Source organism: Palaemon carinicauda, chromosome 21, assembly GCF_036898095.1.
Source record: "Palaemon carinicauda isolate YSFRI2023 chromosome 21, ASM3689809v2, whole genome shotgun sequence".
Classification (NCBI taxonomy): Eukaryota; Metazoa; Arthropoda; class Malacostraca; order Decapoda; family Palaemonidae; genus Palaemon; species Palaemon carinicauda.
In genome coordinates, this window is record NC_090745.1 from 33663432 (window position 1) to 33682900 (window position 19469).

General features: G+C 41.8%; 1 protein-coding gene across 1 annotated transcript in view; it reads right to left on the minus strand.

Moving 5' to 3' along the window:
* LOC137614828 (uncharacterized) overlaps nucleotides 1-11178 on the minus strand; it is a 131960-nt gene extending 120782 nt beyond the window's left edge. The window contains exon 1 of the mRNA XM_068344489.1: nucleotides 10970-11178. Coding sequence (XP_068200590.1) covers nucleotides 10970-11096 — 127 coding nt within the window. The 5' untranslated portion in view covers nucleotides 11097-11178. The remainder of the gene's footprint in view (nucleotides 1-10969) is intronic.
* Between the last annotated feature and the right edge of the window lie 8291 nt (nucleotides 11179-19469).

Genomic DNA, 19469 nt, shown 5'->3' on the forward strand with positions numbered 1-19469 from the left:
CGAGATTTACCAGATGTTCTTGGTATGGACAGCATGGCACCACACAACAGTATGCTCACTAAATACTCATATGCATGTATTGAACTATGGAATTCAATTATCTAGCAATAAATTTTAGTGGATTTATTAAATAACCCCAGTCGGCTTCCCCCACCTTCCAGTTGGGTAAACATGGAGATGGTATATTTTTTACCTACTTAAGGTGAATGGGCCAATGATCACTGCCATGATCATTCTGATCTACTGCCCATTGATAGTCTAACCTCAAAGATGAAGAACAAATAGTGATGTCTATGGCTGAATCGGAACTGTGGTAAACATCATGTCTTGTAGGGGAACCATCATTCATTAAAGTGATGTCATTCACGCCAAGCAGTTGTTCCACTATCAACCCCCCTCAATCAAAGTAGATTTCTCCACAGGGTATGTTTGGCATTAAAATACCTCATCAATATGACAAATTCGGAGATAATTTGTATTTTTCCTAACCATACAAACCTTAGCTATTTACATTGGGTTTACTTTTCGGCGTAGCTGAAATGACAAGCCAATAGTTTTTAACGAGGGTTAACTACCCCCGCGCTAGTTAGCGGGGGTAAGGGAAGGGGTAGCTTGCTACCCCTCCCCCCCCCCAACTCACCGGTGATTTGCTTCACTTCACTTAGAGGTAGGACTTGACTTGGGGGTCAGGGCTGACGGGCAAATATGTGTAAATAGCTAAGGTTTGTATGGTTAGGCAAAATACAAATTATCTCCGAATTTGTCATTTGTTCCGTAACCGAAATACAAACCACGCTATTTACATTGGGTGACTTACCCCTTAGGAAGGGTGGAAAGTCCCCAGCCTTACTGACTTTGGCTTTGCCCGGGGGCTCCGCCTCCCAGTGAGTAGCACTTGAGAAAAGGAGCCCCTGCACCTCACAAGTTCCTTGCTTCGCTAGGAACGAGTGGCCTACATAAGTTGTGCGTGGAGGAAAGAGCGTGAATCGTCCTATGAAGTTGACCTTCAGGATAGGACGTTCCCAATACCACCTCGTCAGGGTATGGGGGACGCGACAGTATTAAACTTAATACTAGGAGCACAAGGAAGCATGGGTTACCTGCAGAGATCGAGGTCAGCTATGCGAAGACCAGGGCGCTGCTTCCCCAAGAGAGGGGAGAATGAAGAAAGAAGTAAGGGTCAGACAAACTCTTTCATTCACGCAGACTAAAACCGGGTAACAACGCCCTCAACCTACTGCTACTTGTCCATAAAGGAGCCTGAGGTTAGACCAGCTGTTGTGCAGCCACCACAGGGCCGATAGAAAACGTATCGAGGCTCCTGTGGGTCACGTCCTGCAGGTAGTGGGCTGTGAAGGTCGTCTGACGCTTCCAGACCCCAGCTTGAAGCACCTGCGTCACAGAGAAGTTTCTCTTGAAGGCCAGGGACGTAGCAACGCCCCTGACGTCATGTGCCCTAGGGTGACACGACAGAGGAGGGTCTGGATTCAAGGCATGATAGATAACCCTTTGAATCCAAGCCGAGATAGTATTCTTGGTGACCCTCCTCTTCGTCCTGCCTGTGCTAACAAACAATGCTCACACTTGAGGACGAACTCCAGCTGTTCTCTTCAAGTAATACCTCAGACTCCTCACTGGACATAGTAGCAGCTGGTCTGGGTCGCTTGTTACAGAACGGAGACTAGCGATCCTGAAAGAGTCGAATCATGGATCCGGCACTCCAGGATTCTGAGTCTTGGCAACAAACTCAGGGACGAACCTGAACGTTACCTCCCCCCATCCCCTTGAATGGCCGATGTCGTACGAGAGACCATGAAGTTCACTAACTCGCTTGGCCGAAGCCAAAGCGAGCAGGAAAGCCGTCTTCCAAGACAGGTGGCGATCAAAGGCCTGGCGTAATGGTTCGAACGGAGGTCTCTTAAGAGCCCTGAGAACCCGAACCACGTTCCAAGGAGGAGGTCTCACTTCCGACTGAGGGCAAGTAAGCTCATAGCTACGTATGAGTAGAGAGAGTTCCAGCGAGGAAGAAATGTCCACGCCTTTCAGCCTAAAAGCCAAGCTTAAGGCTGAGCGATAGCCTTTCACTGCTGAGACAGAAAGGCGCATTTCCTCCCGCAGATACACGAGGAACTCCGCTATTGCTGGAATAGTGGCATCGAGTGGAGAGATACCCCTCCCACGACACCAACCACAGAAGACTCTCCACTTCACCTGGTAGACTCCTTCGCAGGACTTTCGCAGGTGCCGAGACATTCTCTCCGCAACCTGTTGCGAAAAACCTCTCTCCGTGAGGAGACGCTGGACAGTCTCCAGGCGTGAAGTCGAAGCTAGGCCACGACCTTGTGAGGGATGTTGGAGTGTGGTTGTCTGAGTAGCTCGTGTCGTGGGGGTAGTTCTCTCGGGAGCTCCGTCAGGAGCTGCAGAAGGTCCGGGAACCATTACGCGTGATGCCGTAGCGGAGCTATCAGTCATCGAACAGTTGACAGATCCTGTTGAGCACCCTTCTTATCAGACAGAACGGTGGGAAGGCGTACACGTCGATGTTGTCCCACTGTTGTTGGAAAGCATCTTGCCAGAGTGCCTTGGGGTCCGGGACTGGGGAGCAGTACAGAGGCAGCTTGAAATTCAACGCTGTCACGAACAGGTCCACCGTCGGGGAACCCCACAAAGTCAGGACTTTGTTGGCTATCTGAGGATCCAAAGACCACTCGGTACTCACTATCTGCGAAGCCCTGCTCAGACTGTCGGTGAGCACATTCCTCTTACCAGGAATGAAGCGAGCTGATAGTGTTATCGAGTGGACTTCGGTCCACCTCAGAATCTCTATTGCAAGATGGGATAGCTGCTGCGAAAAGGTACCTCCCTGCTTGTTGATATAAGCCACTACAGTGGTGTTGTCGCTCATCACCACCACGGAGTGACCGGCCAGGGTCCGTTGGAACTGTTGAAGAGCCAGGAATATGGCCTTCATTTCTAGCAGGTTGATGTGCAGGTACTTTTCTGATTCTGACCAAAGGCCTGAGGTCCTCTGGTTCAGAACGTGCGCTCCCCACCCTTCTTTTGACGCGTCCGAAAACAGTGTCAATTCCGGGGGGAGGACGAGAAGATCCACTCCCTTCCACAGGTTCTCGTCGACCAGCCACCACCACAGGTCCGTCTGTTCCAAAGGTCCTATCAGGACCTGTACGTCCGGGGAATCGGATCCTTGATTCCACCAGGACTTGAGCCGCCACTGCAGGGATCTCGTCCTGAGGCGGCCGTTTGAAAGCAGAAGAGCCAGGGAGGACAGGTGACCTGAGAGACGTAACCACGATTGGGCGGGAAGCTCTTCTCGCCTGAGGAAGGGTTCCGCCACCCTCCTCAGCCTTGCTATCCTGTCGTCTGATGGAAAGGCTTTGAGGAGATTGGTGTCTAATAACATGCCTAGATAAACCAGTCATTGGGACGGCTGCAGAGAGGACTTCTCGAGATTTACCAAGATCCCCAGATCCTGGCAAAGACCCAGAAGCCTGTCTCGGTGTCGAAGAAGGGTCGACTCCGAGTCTGCTAGGATCAGCCAGTCGTCCAGATAACGAAGGAGACGGATGCCGTTCCTGTGCGCCCAAGATGAAATCAGGGTGAACACTCTGGTGAACACCTGAGGTGCTGTGGAGAGACCGAAGCACAGCACCTTGAACTGGTAGGTCTTACCGTCTAGGCTGAATCTCAAGTACTTCATGGAAGACGGATGGATTGGGATCTGGAAGTACGCGTCTTTTAGATCCAGTGTGCACATGAAGTCTAGAGGTCTCACCGCAAGTCTGACCGTGTCCGCTGTCTCCATGCTGAACCGAGTTTGCTTGACAAACTTGTTCAGAGCCGAGAGGTCGATGACAGGTCTCCAGCCTCCAGACGCCTTCTTTACAAGAAAGAGTCGACTGAAGAAGCCTGGGGAGCTGTCGACGACCTCCTGGAGAGCATCCTTCTTGAGCATGGTCTCGACTTCTGCCCGAAGGGCCAGCCCTTTTACCGATCCCATGGCATAGGAGCTCAACGACACTGGATTCGCTGTCAGGGGAGGTTGAAATGTTATGAACGGGACGCGATAGCCTTGGCCGATCATGTAGATCGTCCAAGCATCGGCCCCATGTTGCTGCCACCTGTGCACGCAACTTTGTAGGCATTTCCCCACAGGTGGACACGCGAGGGGACTGCCACTCCTAGCGTTTGCGGCCGCGGCCGCCCCCTCTAGGACTATTGCCTCCCCTGGAGGACTTACCGTCCCTCTTGTCCTTAGCAGGAAAGGGCTGGGGCTTAGACACCACCTTCTTAGCTGCCGGTGCCTGCTTTGGTGTCTTGCGAGGCTGCTGCTGCTGTTGCTGCGGAGCTGGAGGTTTATAGGGCCGAGATGTAAGGGCCCTTTGGAGGAGGGAGTCCTGGTTAGACTTCCTCCACCTCTCAGCTGTGCGTTCCATGTCTTGAGGCTCTAACAGATTCTCCCCAAGGAGGGAAGCATGCCTGAGCCTACAGACATCCACGGCGAGGACCTTCGGGAGGAGATCGATGACGAGCAGGTGAATGTTGATGCGTCTGTGATCGCTGGCGTGCTGGTGATCGCTGGCAAGCAGGAGGGCGACGCGTGGAATCCTGTGAGGGCGCTGCCGGAGCGGTGCGCAAAGGCAAACACTCACGAACGGGCTCAGGAACAGGAGGCGCGTGGGCATACAGGCACTTTGGAAGTACGCGCAGGAGACCGCGAGCGTTGCTGCACTAGAACAGGCTGACAAGCAGGATCGCGAGGGCGAGGAGAAAAGTCCTTTTCCACAACCTGAACCGAAGTTCTAGGTAGCGCAGGCGAGCGTGGGCGCACAGAGCGCGAGTCAGGAACTGGGAGCGCAGGTGCGTTCTGACGGGCAAGAGATCTAGGGCGCTCAGGGAAACAATGGCGCACTGGGCGCTCAACAGGAACAACAGGATGAACGATGTCCTCAGAAGAGCGCTGGCGAGAAGAGGGGCGACGATCATCAGGAGAGCGCTGGTGAACAGGAGAACGCTGGCGATCAGGAGAACGCTGACGAGCAGGGGAGCGCCAGTGCGCTAACACTGCTGGAGGGTGCGCAGGGGAACCCTGATGCGCAAGGGAAGAACCCCCACCGTGGGAAGCAACCCTTTGCCCCGAAGGGACCGTTGCCCGTCGGCTGACGAGGTCAGGCGTCTGGACGTCTGCACCAGAAGCTGAAGGTCTGGAAGGCGTAGGAGACCTTTAGCGAATGGGAGAGCGATGGCGAGCAGGCGATCGGTGGCGCGTTGGTGAACGCTGGCGCGTAGGCGAGCGATGGCGCGTTGGCGAGCGATAGCGCGTAGACCGCGTGTGGGCGAGCTGACAGAAGGCGACCCATGTCTCTCCAGATCCTCTGGGCGACGGCGCGTCGGAGAGCGCTTGCGCGCAGGCGATAGGTCACGCGGGCGGTCTGGAGATTGCCGATGTTCAGGTGATCGCTGACGCGCTGGGGACCGTTGACGCACCAACTGGACAAGGTCAATCAGGGCTTCCCTGGAGGGCAGGCCCTTAAGCCCCAAGGATGCCCAAATCTGAAAAAGATCATCATGAGACAAGGAGTCATTAGCAACAACCTTCCCCGGAGGAGGAGGGGGAGCCGCCCCACTATGGGAGGCGACGCCCTCTCCCCCAACCCAAGGTCGGGAAACAGAACTAGGGCCTGCGCTCCCACTCGGCGGTCTCTCCTTAGGAGCCGAACGAGGGGGAGCTTCGGAGGAGGTTTGGGCGGCGGAAGAAGAGTCCCGAGAGCCTTCCTCCTTCAAGGCAACCCCCGAAAGAGAACGGTCTCTCTTAGACTTCTTCTTACGCCGGCGGCCAAACCTCTCCCACTGGGAGGCAGACCACTCCCTGCACTCACTACAAGTATTCTCTCTGTCACACCGTCGGCCTCGACACTGCGGGCAAAGGGTGTGAGGATCCGTGTCCACCGCAGACATGAATGTACCGCAAGGGCGACCGGCAATACCAGGGCACTTGCGCATAGTGAACAGCTAAGGGTGAGGCCAACTTCAAACGCACACACACAAACTGGAAGAAAAAGCAAAAAAAGATTAAGGCTGTCAACGAGGACGATGGACAGACACGTCTGTTCATCGCCGGAGCCAAAAGTGAAGTGAAGCAAATCACCGGTGTGTGGGGGGGAGGGGTAGCAAGCTACCCCTTCCCCTACCCCCGCTAACTAGCACGGGGGTAGTTAACCCTCGTTAAAAACTATTGGCTCGTCATTTCAGCTACGCTGAAAAGTAAACCCAATGTAAATAGCGTGGTTTGTATTTCAGTTACGGAACAAAGAGAAATTGTAACCTAAATTGGAAGCATGATCTCCCAATTTTAGTCTCCTGTATACACATTGTGCAGATATATCACGTTCTTTAAACAGAACCCGAACTTGCTCTCTATCTGAATTAAATCCATGGATGTTTCATTGCATGAGCTATTATTTGGTCTTTTCTAAGGTAATTTTATGATCTAACAACTTAGGAATCTGAGACCTGGAGAGAGATCTTACCAGCTACGCTCTCAGTATTTATTGATTTGAATAGTACAGACGAATTTTAAAGTGCTGGGCTTTCAGTTGCCCTTCCAGTTTTATTTTAAGTAATTCTAATATGACTGAGAAGGTGGAGGTGAAGGGGGAGGAAGGGGCCTCTTTTGTCCAACAGATTTGGCCTCTATTTCCTCGCCGTCATTGGATCGGTGAACTGTTATGTCCGGTGATGTTACAATTTGGTATGAAGAATCTTCAATATCGGGCAGTAAGAATTCTTCAAGATCTTTAATCGATACGGTCTTAATTAGAGGGGCTGTGAGAGCACCACCAGAAGAGGTTTTGTGAACCCCACTAGAAGGGGTCGAAGGATGCCCACCAGTGGGGGCAGGAGTCCCACCAGAAGGGACAGGAGCCCTAACAGAGGGGGCAGGAAGAGCCCCTGACCAGGTAGCCCCACCAGTGGGCACCCGAGGAGCCCCACCAGAGGTGGCAGGAGACCCAAGAGGGGGCAGGAGGAGCCCCACCACAGGGCACCCCAGGAGCACCATCAGAGGTGGCAGGAGGAGACCCCAGAGAGGGGGCAGGAGGACCCCCACCAGAGGGGGCCCCCGAACTCTTTATTGCATCTGAATAAGATCTTCTCGCTACTAACTTTTTTGCATGTCCGACACTGATGTGCTTTGGAATAGATTTCCTCAATGCCTCTTGTTCTTTCTTTAATACAGGGCATTCTTTATCACTGTCTCGATGGTCACCCCTGCATTTCACACACACATTACAGGTGTTGAACAATCCCCATGCTTAGGTTGAGCACACGATCCACAGATCTTATTTCTAGTGAAAATATTAGAGGAGTGCCCAAAACCAAAACAATTAAAGCACTCTCGGTCTACACAGACAAACTCTAACTATTTCACTGTCAAAAACAATGTCTGGTGAAAAATAAGAATTAGCAAGTTAAAACAATCATTGATTAACGGGGCACTTTAAATACCTTCCAAATCATATCTGGACACATTTCCAAAATCTATCACATCCAACTCATATATATCCTCATTAAAGATAGCCCCCCTTTGCATAGCTGAAGTTGAAATGTGGTTTTATTTGTTTTATTATTCCATCAGGATCAAGCCTAAGATTATGAAGCATTTCTGCTTGTCCATGGGTCTTGTATTCACCAGAAAACTGTTACGTCAGAAGCGAAATATCTCTGGTCTATTAACCCTTTTACCCCCAAAGGATGTACTGATACGTTTTACAAAAGCCATCCCTCTACCCCCATGGACGTACCGGTACGTCCTTGCAAAAAAAATGCTATAAAAATTTTTTTTTTCATATTTTTGATAATTTGTTGAGAAAAATCAGGCATTTTCCAAGAGAATGAGACCAACCTGACCTCTCTATGACAAAAACTAAGGCTGTTAGAGCAATTAAAAAAAAATATACTGCAAAATGTGCTGGGAAAAAATAACCCCCTGGGGTTAAGGGTTGGAAATTTCCAAATAGCCTGGGGGTAAAAGGGTTAACATTACTGATATTCCGGTTTACTAATCTCTTCACTTTGAAGAGGTTGCCCCTCTCACTTCATGTGGTAATAATCAACCACTTAGCTGGATCCAGTGATCTAGATATTTTAATTAATTTTGGATCTTCAGGTTCTTGATGAGGTCTATAGACATCTAAATACCTAGGTACCTCTTCTGCCCTTAAAAGCCTAACATTCATAGTATGTGAATTAAACTCCTCGTATACTCTATGGGCTTCTGTCACTTTACCAAAGATAATCCAGTTTTCAAAGAATTTATTATCATTGCCAAGACTATTTCTGATTTTCTTTTATTGACCCAAATTTTGAAAACTCCAAAGGCACAGGTTAAACCAAAGGCACAGGTCAAACCAAGAGGATTACTGTTTTGATAGGTTCCTCATATGGTTCCATAGTAACAATGGAGCTCATAGAAGTATCATTAGCCAACATCAGAGAAGAAGCGGATTGGTCGTCAACGGGTTTTGTTGGGTTCACCATAAGGACGAGAAGACATATTTCATCTGATTATTCCCCCCACCCACCAAGGAGCCACACTTAGACGATGGGGTCATCCCTCAAATTAAGGCCGCCCTAGAAGGCAACATCCAGATGTACACCACGCCCTCAGTACTTAGAGGTGTCATGAAGTCCGTCCAGATCAGACCCAGCACCTAGGGCAAGGTTTGACGTAAAACTTTCCCCTCGCTCAGGCATGTTGGATACTCGAGTTCTACCGAGATGGAATACCGTCCATCCCTCCCGGAGCCAAATTCACAGAGGCTACCAAACCATAACCAAACTCAAGCAAAGTCATCAACAAGTTCATGGCCAAGAGGAAGAGATTAGAGGAAAAAATTAAATAAAACAAAAGGGAAAGAAAATTTAGAGGAAGTGCTCACTAATTTTGTTGGTTCAACAACTGAGCACCAAGGTCCAGTGGAAAGCAGTTCCCACCAAACACCAGAGCCCGGCTGTCGATCCCCGGGCACAGTGTAAAATCCGGACGTCGGACGCCGTCCGGGAGAATAGAAAACCGCTTGTATCACCGGTAAAGGCGCCATAATACACCACTTTTTTGACACTGGTAATGTTCACTGATACTTTCTGTTATTTCCTGAATAAATGTTCGAAAAATATTGATTTATTTTCATTTTATTGAGAATAATCTCAATCGGACGTCAACATTACACTATTTAACTCAAAAAAACAAACCAGAAATTACATACGAACATGTGGTTCAGTTTTGCAATAGAGTAGCCTTTATTTGCTTATATTTATGGTTATGGGAAATAATATGGTGAAGTGCGGTGGATTAGTTGGTTAGACTGTCAACTGCCTTCCCGTGGCTCTGACTGGGCAACAAGCACAGGCTATTATAAAACGAATAAAAACAAATTGATTGATAAAATTTCAGTACATTTCAAGTGAAATAGGCTTCATTTCTTACATGTAGTATCCTGTGTCTGGCTAAAGTTGGCAACATTTTAATTGGTTAGTGGATCATACTAAACCTATTGGCAACTAAATGCAGGGTAAAGGGAGTGGTAGGCCCTTTCTCCTTATGTTACTTTACAGCCGGGTAAATTCTTATCTGTGACTGCTGATTGGCGACGTCCGGCTTTTATCCTAACAGGGTAAAATAGCGGGCAGTTAAATAGTGTAATGTTGACGTCCGATTGAGATTATTCTCAATAACAGGAAAATAAACCAATATTTTTCGAACATTTATTCAGAAAAGAACAGAAAGTATCAGTGAACATTACCAGTCACAAAAAAGAGGTGTATTTTCACGTCTTTCCCGGTGATACAAGCGATTTTCTATTCTCCCGGACGGCATCCGACATCCGGATTTTACACTGTGCCCGATCCCCGATCCCCCATCCTCGTCAAGGTTTCAGCACCCGGGAGGCATAATGTATATGGAAAAAATAGTTTGTCTTAGGGTAATTTTGTAGTGAATTACATGGCAATGTAACCTAGGAAAAAAACTACTGTTTCTTATAGAAAAAATTACGATCTCTTCAAAAATGACACTCGTTTCCGTCGCAAATGAATAGTTTCAAAAATATATATACATCTATATCCTACGATAATGGGCGACCCCCAGTGGGAACTCGGGGTTTTGGGTGGGGAAAACATACTGGGGAAACGAAATATAATTGTCTTCCTATAGTAAATAACGTGAATTAAGCGAATTTGATGTTCATTTCAATCGGAAACAAACAGATCAACCAATTCGGATAACTTTGAGATGCACGGTGTCACCTCTCTTACGAACGAACGATAACATTAGCAACGTTACCAATAATACACAGTGTTACCAACGGTGACGCATGGTACACAGAGTTACCAACGGCACGTTGACATTACTAAAGATAGTAATGATAGATATTTCCATATATTAAATAATTTCTCCATATAAGTTTTACTCAATATATAAAAAGTACAAAAAGGGCACAGAACCTAACAAACCCACCTAACCTAGCCTAGTAGCATGACAGGTCACAAAATAACATTTGATCTACATCGGACGTTGGCAGCACTGGTTACTGTATTTTTTCATACCACAATCTTTGTAACGGCGCCTCCAAAGTTTATCCAGATATACTGTTTTGTATTTTCTTCCGGTTATTATAATTTCAAGAAGGTAATGTATAGAGAAGAAAAAACTTGTTTTACGTTTATATATCGATTCCCCAGTATGTTTTCCCCACCCAAAACCCCGAGTTCCCACTGGGGGTCCCCCATTATTGGAGGATATAGATGTATATATATTTCTGAAACTATTCATTTGCGACGGGAACGAATGTCATTTTCGAAGAGAGCGTAATTTTTTCGATTAAAAACAGTAGTTTTTTTCCTAGGTTACATTGCCATGTAATTCACTACAATGAAACCGGAAAAATCTCACCAGGAACATCCACACAGCCAAAGTTCTTTGTTGACCTTAGTAAGGCATAAGTAGTTTTGGTTTTCCTTTCGTGCTCCTTAATAATCTGGTCGGCCTCTTCGAGAGACCTTACTTGATAAGTTGACATGTTCTTGTCACTGTCTAATTCAATGTGTAAGTTTAATATTTAGAATTTAGGTCTAACTCCCGCGCAAGATGTTTACATGAAAGTGAACACCACATACTCGTTCACTAACATCTAAGTACTTGATGTTTAGATTGGACTTTATTTGTTTCTAAGGAATTAATATATTTTCGTCAATTTCTAGACTTTTTTAATACATTTCAGAACTTTATATCAATTCTTAATCAACTCATACGATAACTTTGAAAGAATCTGAAATTGGAGTAACATATTTTGAACGTTCTTAAGAAAACGTTTTTATTCTTCGCGACTATTTCTATTTAGCTCTACTTGAACGCAACCCTAGGATGCCTGAATGAAGTTTTTCGAAAAGATCAATCATTATGTTGCACATAAATGAACTTTGTGAGATTCATAAAGCCTAATCTTATAAAATGTCATTACTTAAATTTTTATTTCACAAATTAGGACTCAATTGTTCAAAAATTTACGCTGTTAAATAGTCAGCAATGCAGCTAACAGTTACGATTGACCGAAACAAAATGAATCAGCACAGAAGCAAAATGAAATATTCACCAAAGAAAACGTTTCATGGGTAACTACAGAATTTGTTGCTTTATTTTGCTTCTGTTTAAAATATTGACTTAGAAGATATAGAAGGAAAATGTTTTACTGACAGCTTTTACTATCAAATACATACAAAGAGCAAAGGGTGTTTTTATTTTTTTTTTGACTGGAAAGGCACTTTCTGTGAGTGATTTACTTAATTTTACTTTTAAGGCCGTTTTCCTGGTCTTATCACACAAGGGAATCCTACAGGACCTACAAGATCATCAAAACCTGTTTTTTTTATTTACATTCTTAGATATTTAGAGTATCACACATCGTACTCTGTTTTGATGATAAAATCCATATTTGCCTAAAAACTTAGAAAACAAGAAAGTCCTCAGTTACTTCTTCAAAACCTTAATATCTTTAGTTTTTTTTTTTTGGATGTCTAGTGGGAACTTTGGGTAATATTTCGACACAGTCCCACTACAACTATCTACTAAAAAGGGAAAAAAACTAAAATATGATACCAGCGGGTTAGCGACCAGGGATTAGCAAATAATTTCCTATAATTCTTTAAAAACAAAATAGAAAATATAACCAGGTCATTTGTAAATATCCAACATCAGATTAACGCTACACTAGATACCCAGATAAAATTGACGATATTTAACAACATAACACAAGATGATATCATTAGGATTATCAAGAGAGTGAAGAAAATCAACTGTGCCATTGACCCAATGCCAATATTTGAAGTAACTGGAGCAAGTAACGTTTCTAGTCTACTTTACTTTACTTTACTTTAAGGGCTGCCTTACTCTCTACAGGACCTCCACGGTCCTTTTATGATCTTGATTCGAGAGTATCTAACATTTCACAATGCGTACTGTTCGCTTACTGTTTGATCATCAGTCAAAACACTCGTGGAATAAGAAAGTCTTCAGTTTCCTCTTGAAATTCTTAATATCTTCAATTATTCGGATGTCTCGTAAGAGCCTAATATATAGTCCCGAAGCCGCTTATTTAAAGGCTCTAGAGCCTACAATAGAAATGTATCTAGATTCTAATAGTTTTAAACCATCTATAACTATTCTTGTGTCGACACGATTTGTTGGCTGCAAAATATGTAGCAATTCTCTTAGATATTTTGGACGCCCGGTTCTGATAACTTGGTGGGTTATTGTACATATTTCAAATTCAGTTCTCGCTTTAATCGGCAGCCGGTGTAAATCAATAAGTATAGGGGAGATACTTTCTCTAGGTGGGACACCTTTTATCAGTCTTACTCCTCTGTTTATTATGTTTTGTAATTTCTTAAGTTGTACTTTTGGTAGATTGTAGTAGATGGAGTTACAGTAGTCAATTCTGGTAATCACACAGTTCATCACAAGTTTCTTTACGGAACATTCATCCAGGTACTTTTTTTTTATATGAAAAAAAAGCAATATCTTTTAGATGATAACCAGCAGTGTTACTGCATTATTTATTTGGGCATTGAGAGACAAGTTGCTGTTAAAAAAAAATACACCTAGATCACGAACTTTACTAGATATCGGCACTGAGTCTTTACTTATGCTTATTTGAATATCACCCAACCTAAGCAGCAGCTTCTCACAGTCACTCTCGGTCTCACACACACAGTTTCTCTTTATTGTTGAAGCTTAGCTCAAAGAGGAAGGGCGTCTCAGCTAGCTCAGGGAGTCCACCAGGCTCCCTGGCCTTGCCTAGCTCTTACAGTCCGAATTTCATTTGTAATACTATCTACAAATCTAACGACTTCCCTTGCCAGGACGACTGCCTACCACATGCCAAGGAAAGGTGCATTCTATGTCGCAGATACTCTTATTAAGGAAATTATGCGTTGGGCCATCTCATACTCAAATCGATAATAAAAAGATACTGAACATGGAACCATAGAGAAGATCAGTGAACGGTGCAGTGGGTGTGAGTGTGAGAAGAAAAAAGGAAGTGAAAACAGGAAAAGAAGAGGAAGAAATCAAAAGAATATTCAAGCGAATCGGAAGAAGAAGAAAGCCTGGCTGGTCCAACCAAGGTCCTTTAAATGGACCTTGGGTGATGTTAGGTTCCACATAGGCTGTGGGCAACTAGATAAAAATGAATATAGAAGAATCGGCGATTCCAACCATGCCCAATGGTTTTGTAATAGATGTAGGGGGAGTTTCAAAAATTTCAAGGCGGAAAACAAAAGACTTAAGAAACAATATGATGAGCTTAGGGATAATTTCATAGAGCTACAAGACACTGTAGATGAGTTTAAATATGAGATCAGAGCCTTAGTGGATGATAATAAGATAGGAACCGGGCAGTTGACAAGAGAAGAAGTGAGGGAGGAAATTATGTCAGAGGTGAAAGAAATAAGGAAAAAGGGAAAAGGAAAAATAACAGTAATTTTCAACATATAAGAAAGTACAAAAGATGATAAGTAATGAGAAACTGATGGGAAAAAGGGAAAAGGAAAACTAATATAGTAATTTTCAACATAAAATAGAGTACAAAAAATGACAGTAATGTAAACTGAAAGATGATTATGATATGTGTGGAAGTTTGATTTATGTAGAGTTTGGAATTAACGATGTAGAAATTGAAGAAGTAAGTAGGTTACGTATACCTAGGTATTGGTCCTTTGACTAGCCAGAGAGTACATGCTACAGAGGATCCCTCTCTCTGGTCACGGCTCATTTTTATCTTTGCCAACACATACACAAAATAGCCGGGCCCATTATTTCACATTCTCCCCTGTTCTCATACACCTGACAACATTGAGGTTAACAAACAATTCTTCTTCGCTTAAGGGGTTAAATACTGCACTGTAATGGTTCAGCGGCTACCTTCATCTTTTTGAGGATAGAAGAGACTTTTTAGCTATGGTAAGCAGTTCTTCTAGGAGAAGGACACTCCAAAACTAAACCATTGTTCCTTAGTCTTGGATAGTACCATAGCCTCTTTACGATCTTCCACAGTCCTGGGTTAGAGTTCTCTTGCTTGAGGGTACACTCGGGCAAACTATTCTATTTTATTTCTCTTTCTCTCTTTTTTAAGTTTATATAGTTTGCATGAAATATCACATAAGATTGTGCTCAAGATGAATAAAAAAAAGAGAGAAATGGTGAGAATGGAATATGTAATGGAGGATGAAATACCACTGGAAGGAGGTAGAATCAGTTAAATATTTAGGAACTATGATCTCCAATACAGGGTCTTTAGAATTAGAGTTTAGTGAAAGATTGAAAAATAAGCAAACCAGACAATGACTAGGTTAAGTAAAATTTGGATCAAATCGCTTGAAATTACATATAAAAATCTATAAAATGTATTGGAGATTGTTTCATTGTCATGGTATGACAATGAAACAATCTCCAATAGATTTTATAGATTTGAGAACAAAGCCCTCAGAAGGATATTGGGAGTTAAATGGCAAATCAGGATTAGAAATGAGACTATAAGAGAGATTACTCGAGTGCCATACATGGATGAGATCATAGTGAGGGGTAGATGGAGATGGTTTGGGCATGCTCTTCGCACCCACCAAGAGAGATTAGTTCACCAAACGTTCAACTGGGCTCCACAAGGCACTACGAGAGTTAGAAGACCTAGGCCTACATGGCTGAGGACTATGAAGCACAAAGTACGAGATGATGATGATATTATTTTGAAGTTTATTTATCTCCTCATTTTCTTTTCTCACTGGGCTATTTTTTCCTGTTGGGGCCCTTAGGCTTATAGCATCCTGCTTTTCCAACTATGGTTGTAGCTAAGCTAATGATAATGATAATAATAATATTAATAATAATGATAATGATAATAATAGTAATAATATTGATAATAATAAGGATAACAACAACAATAATAATAATAATAACAATAATAATAATAATAATAATAATAATAATAATAATAATAATAATAATAATAATGATAATTATAATAATAATAAAATAGTATCGATAATAATAATAATAATAATAATAATAATAATAATAATAATAATAAACATAATAGTAATATATAATTGTGGGTATAAAGAGTATACAGTATATATATATATATATATATATACAGTATATATATATTGTATATAATATATATATATATATATATATGTGTGTGTGTGTATATATATGTATATGTATGTATATATATATATATATATATATATCATATATATACATACTGTAAATATATATATATAGAGAGAGAGAGAGAGAGAGAGAGAGAGAGAGAGAGAGAGGTGCATGAATAACGTTTAAACTTTAATCTTGTATAAGAGTTCATTTGTAGATGTTTACTAGTATTTCATTTTCTTTTATTATATTCAAAAGTATTTCGTCAATAGAGATGCCTCAGTGGCACCGTGGCCAGTGGGGTGGGCACCTGGTTAGGCACAGGATTCTCGTGGCTGGGCACGTGTCCATCCTTGCCTACCCTTAGCTACGAAACTGACTTTTGATGGCATTTTTGGACTATAAAAAAAACAATTGGTAGTGTGCACCAGCCTGTTTTGTGGAGAGTCCTGTGCTATTATAGAGTTCTTCTTGCTTGCAAAAGAGGAAGTGCAAAGTTGATGTTAGTGGAGCCCTATCAGATAAATTTCAAGTGAACTGTGGAATACTCCAAGGGAATGTGTTGTCGTCTATGTTGTTTACCCTCCTCAGGAATTTTGTAATGCGTAGAACAGTTGGAGATGGCGGAGAAGGATTGGACTGGATTGATAATAGGATATTAGGTAACCTAGAGACCTTGAGTATACTGATGACGCTGTCCTTATTAGCAAAACACCAAAGAATTTACAATACTAGCTTACTATTATTATTATTATTATTATTATTATTATTATTATTATTATTATTATTATTATTATTATTATTATTAATTGCTAAGCTACAACCCTAGTTGGAGAAGCACAATGCCATAAGCCCAGGAGCTCCAACAGGGAAAATAGCCCAGTGAGAAAAGGAAGCAAGGAAAAAATATATATCTTAAGAATAACATTAGAAAAATATCTCCTGTGTAAACTATAAAAACTAGAATGTATCAAATAATAGAAGAAAGTCAGTGATGATGATGAGAACAGAATGTGCAGTGGGAGTCGAAATATCATTGGAGGATGAAACAATTAACGAGGTAGAATCATTTAAAATATATAAGAACTATAATTTCTAATACAGGGTCTTTCGAATTGGAGTTTAATGGAAGATTGAAAAAAAGCAAAGCAGACAATGGCTAGATTAAGTAAGATTTTGGAATCAAACCGCTTGATATTACAAATAAAATCAGGCTATATATCAGTTTAGTGAAATAGGTGTTACACTATAGAAATAAGTCATGGTATGACAATAAAGCAATATCCAACAGATTTAGTAGATTTGAGAACAAAGCCCTCAGAAGAATATTAGGAGTTAAACGGCAGGACAGGATTAGAAATGAAACTACTGTATAGGAGAGATTACTCGAGCGCCATATGTGGATGAGATCATGGTGAGGGGTAGATGGAGATGGTTTGGGCATGCTCTTCGCACTCACCAAGAGAGATTAGTTCACCAAACTTTTAACTGGGCTCCACAAGGCACTAGAAGAGTTAGAAGACCCAGGCCTATATGGCTGAGGACTATGAAGAGTGAAGCAATAGATGATGAATGGAGAAAAAACAATCTAAATTACCACAGATTGCTCAAACTAGCATATTGCAGTTAGGAAAGAAGGGGGAAGGAGTGAATATGCCTGTGCGTGTATATCGATCTAAATATCTAGCAGTTATTTTTGACAGATCACATACACTTTTATATATATAAACACACACACACACACACATATATATATATATATATATATGTATGTGTGTGTATATTGTATATATACACACACGCACACACACACACACACATACATATATATATATATATATACATATATATATATATATATATAATATATATATATATACATGTGTATATATATATATATATATACATATATATGTATATATATGCATATATATATGTATATATACAGTGTATATATATACATACATATACATATATATATATATATATACATATAGATATAATTTATATATATATAATATATATATATATACAGTATATATATATATATATATATATAACACATGCAGCCATTTCTAGTCCACCTTAAGACAAAAGCCTTTAACATGTCCTTAGTCATGTCTGAGGCCATTTTCATCACTAACCTAGTATGGGTGGCTCTGACTAGTACACCTTTGCTGATCATGACGATAAATATATATTCAAATATCTATCTATCTATATATATATATATATATATATATATGATCGTTTGCTGTGAGCAGTCAGACTAAAGTCTCCCACCATCACCAGTCCACAGTGGCCAGCTCGGTAATGAAATCTGCCAAACACCAACGATGACTAAGAACCTGTGCGAGGCCTTTATCCTGCAGTGGACTGGAAACAGCTGTATTCGTTATTATTTGTATACTATATACGTCTTGTTGAAATGTGATCCAGAAGTTCGAAAGTCTATTCTGGATAATAGTGATAAAGTTATGAACTTCTTGAAAAAGAATGATGGTAAAGTGAAATGTATAAACTTCACTAAGTTAAACGAACCTGATGATCATACAGTGAATTCAAGAAATTGCAAAGTTTGCAATTTGGAAATGAAGAGATTATCAGATAAAGGGGCCGTTGGATTCCAAGGATTTCATATATAGCGCCTATCTAAATATTCAGATTCGAGAATTGATAAATAAGAAATATCCAGTTCTGGAAAGAAAATTAAGTAAAATATACAATATATGCATTGAAATCATACATACTTTCATAATACAGTTCTTTGTCTTCAGACAAATTTTGATCTATTTACACATTGGTACTTTTACGTGTATACAAAAATCTTATTAAATTTTTCCACACTCGTTTTGTAGGAGAGAGAGAGAGAGAGAGAGAGAGAGGAGAGAGAGAGAGAGAGAGAGAGAGAGAAAAAATCACCATTTGATCCACATTTTTGAATGTCAAATATTTGTTTTGTGTTAACATACATACATACATACATATGTCAGACAGAATCATCACACATACATACATACATACATACAGAACCCTCTCACATTAGGTTCATTTACTTTGCAAGCAGAGGCAGAGGAGTTTATTCAGTGATAAAAGACTTATTATAATGAATGTCCTTCTTCTCTTGTTCTACAAAACGACGCGAAATAAGTGTAGGCACACCTCTTCTTTGGCCTCTCTCTCTCTCTCTCTCTCTCTCTCTCTCTCTCTCTCTCTCTTCTGAAAGACATGGTAAATTTGCAAAATCTCACTATTTTTACACCAAGTTTTTATGAAAGTATGATAAATATATTACGAAGTGTTATTAAGTTGACCTCTTATCCCCAGGTAAGAACGAAAGTGGTATATGAACATTTAATGAAAAACAGTGAATATGTTCCAAATATTGAAAAATTGTATCCACTATTCAACTGGAAACTAATTTGGGAACATGTAAATAATAAGTATATAGAGAATAAAAGTAGAGAAATTTTGTTTAAGTATGTTCATGAAATTTTAAGTACAAATGATAGGCTAGTTATGATGAAAATAAAAGATGTTAAGGAATGCGGTTGTGGATACATAGAAACTAACATGCATTTGTTATATTTCTGTCCTTTGGTTAAGAATTTGTTGTCCTGGGTATTCGAATTGCTTAGAAAATGTTGTAAATTGAAAACTAATAACAGGTTAAGGATTATAAAACTAGATTTTGAAGCTAATTCAAACAGAGATGAAAATACAGCAATGGTAATAATAGCAG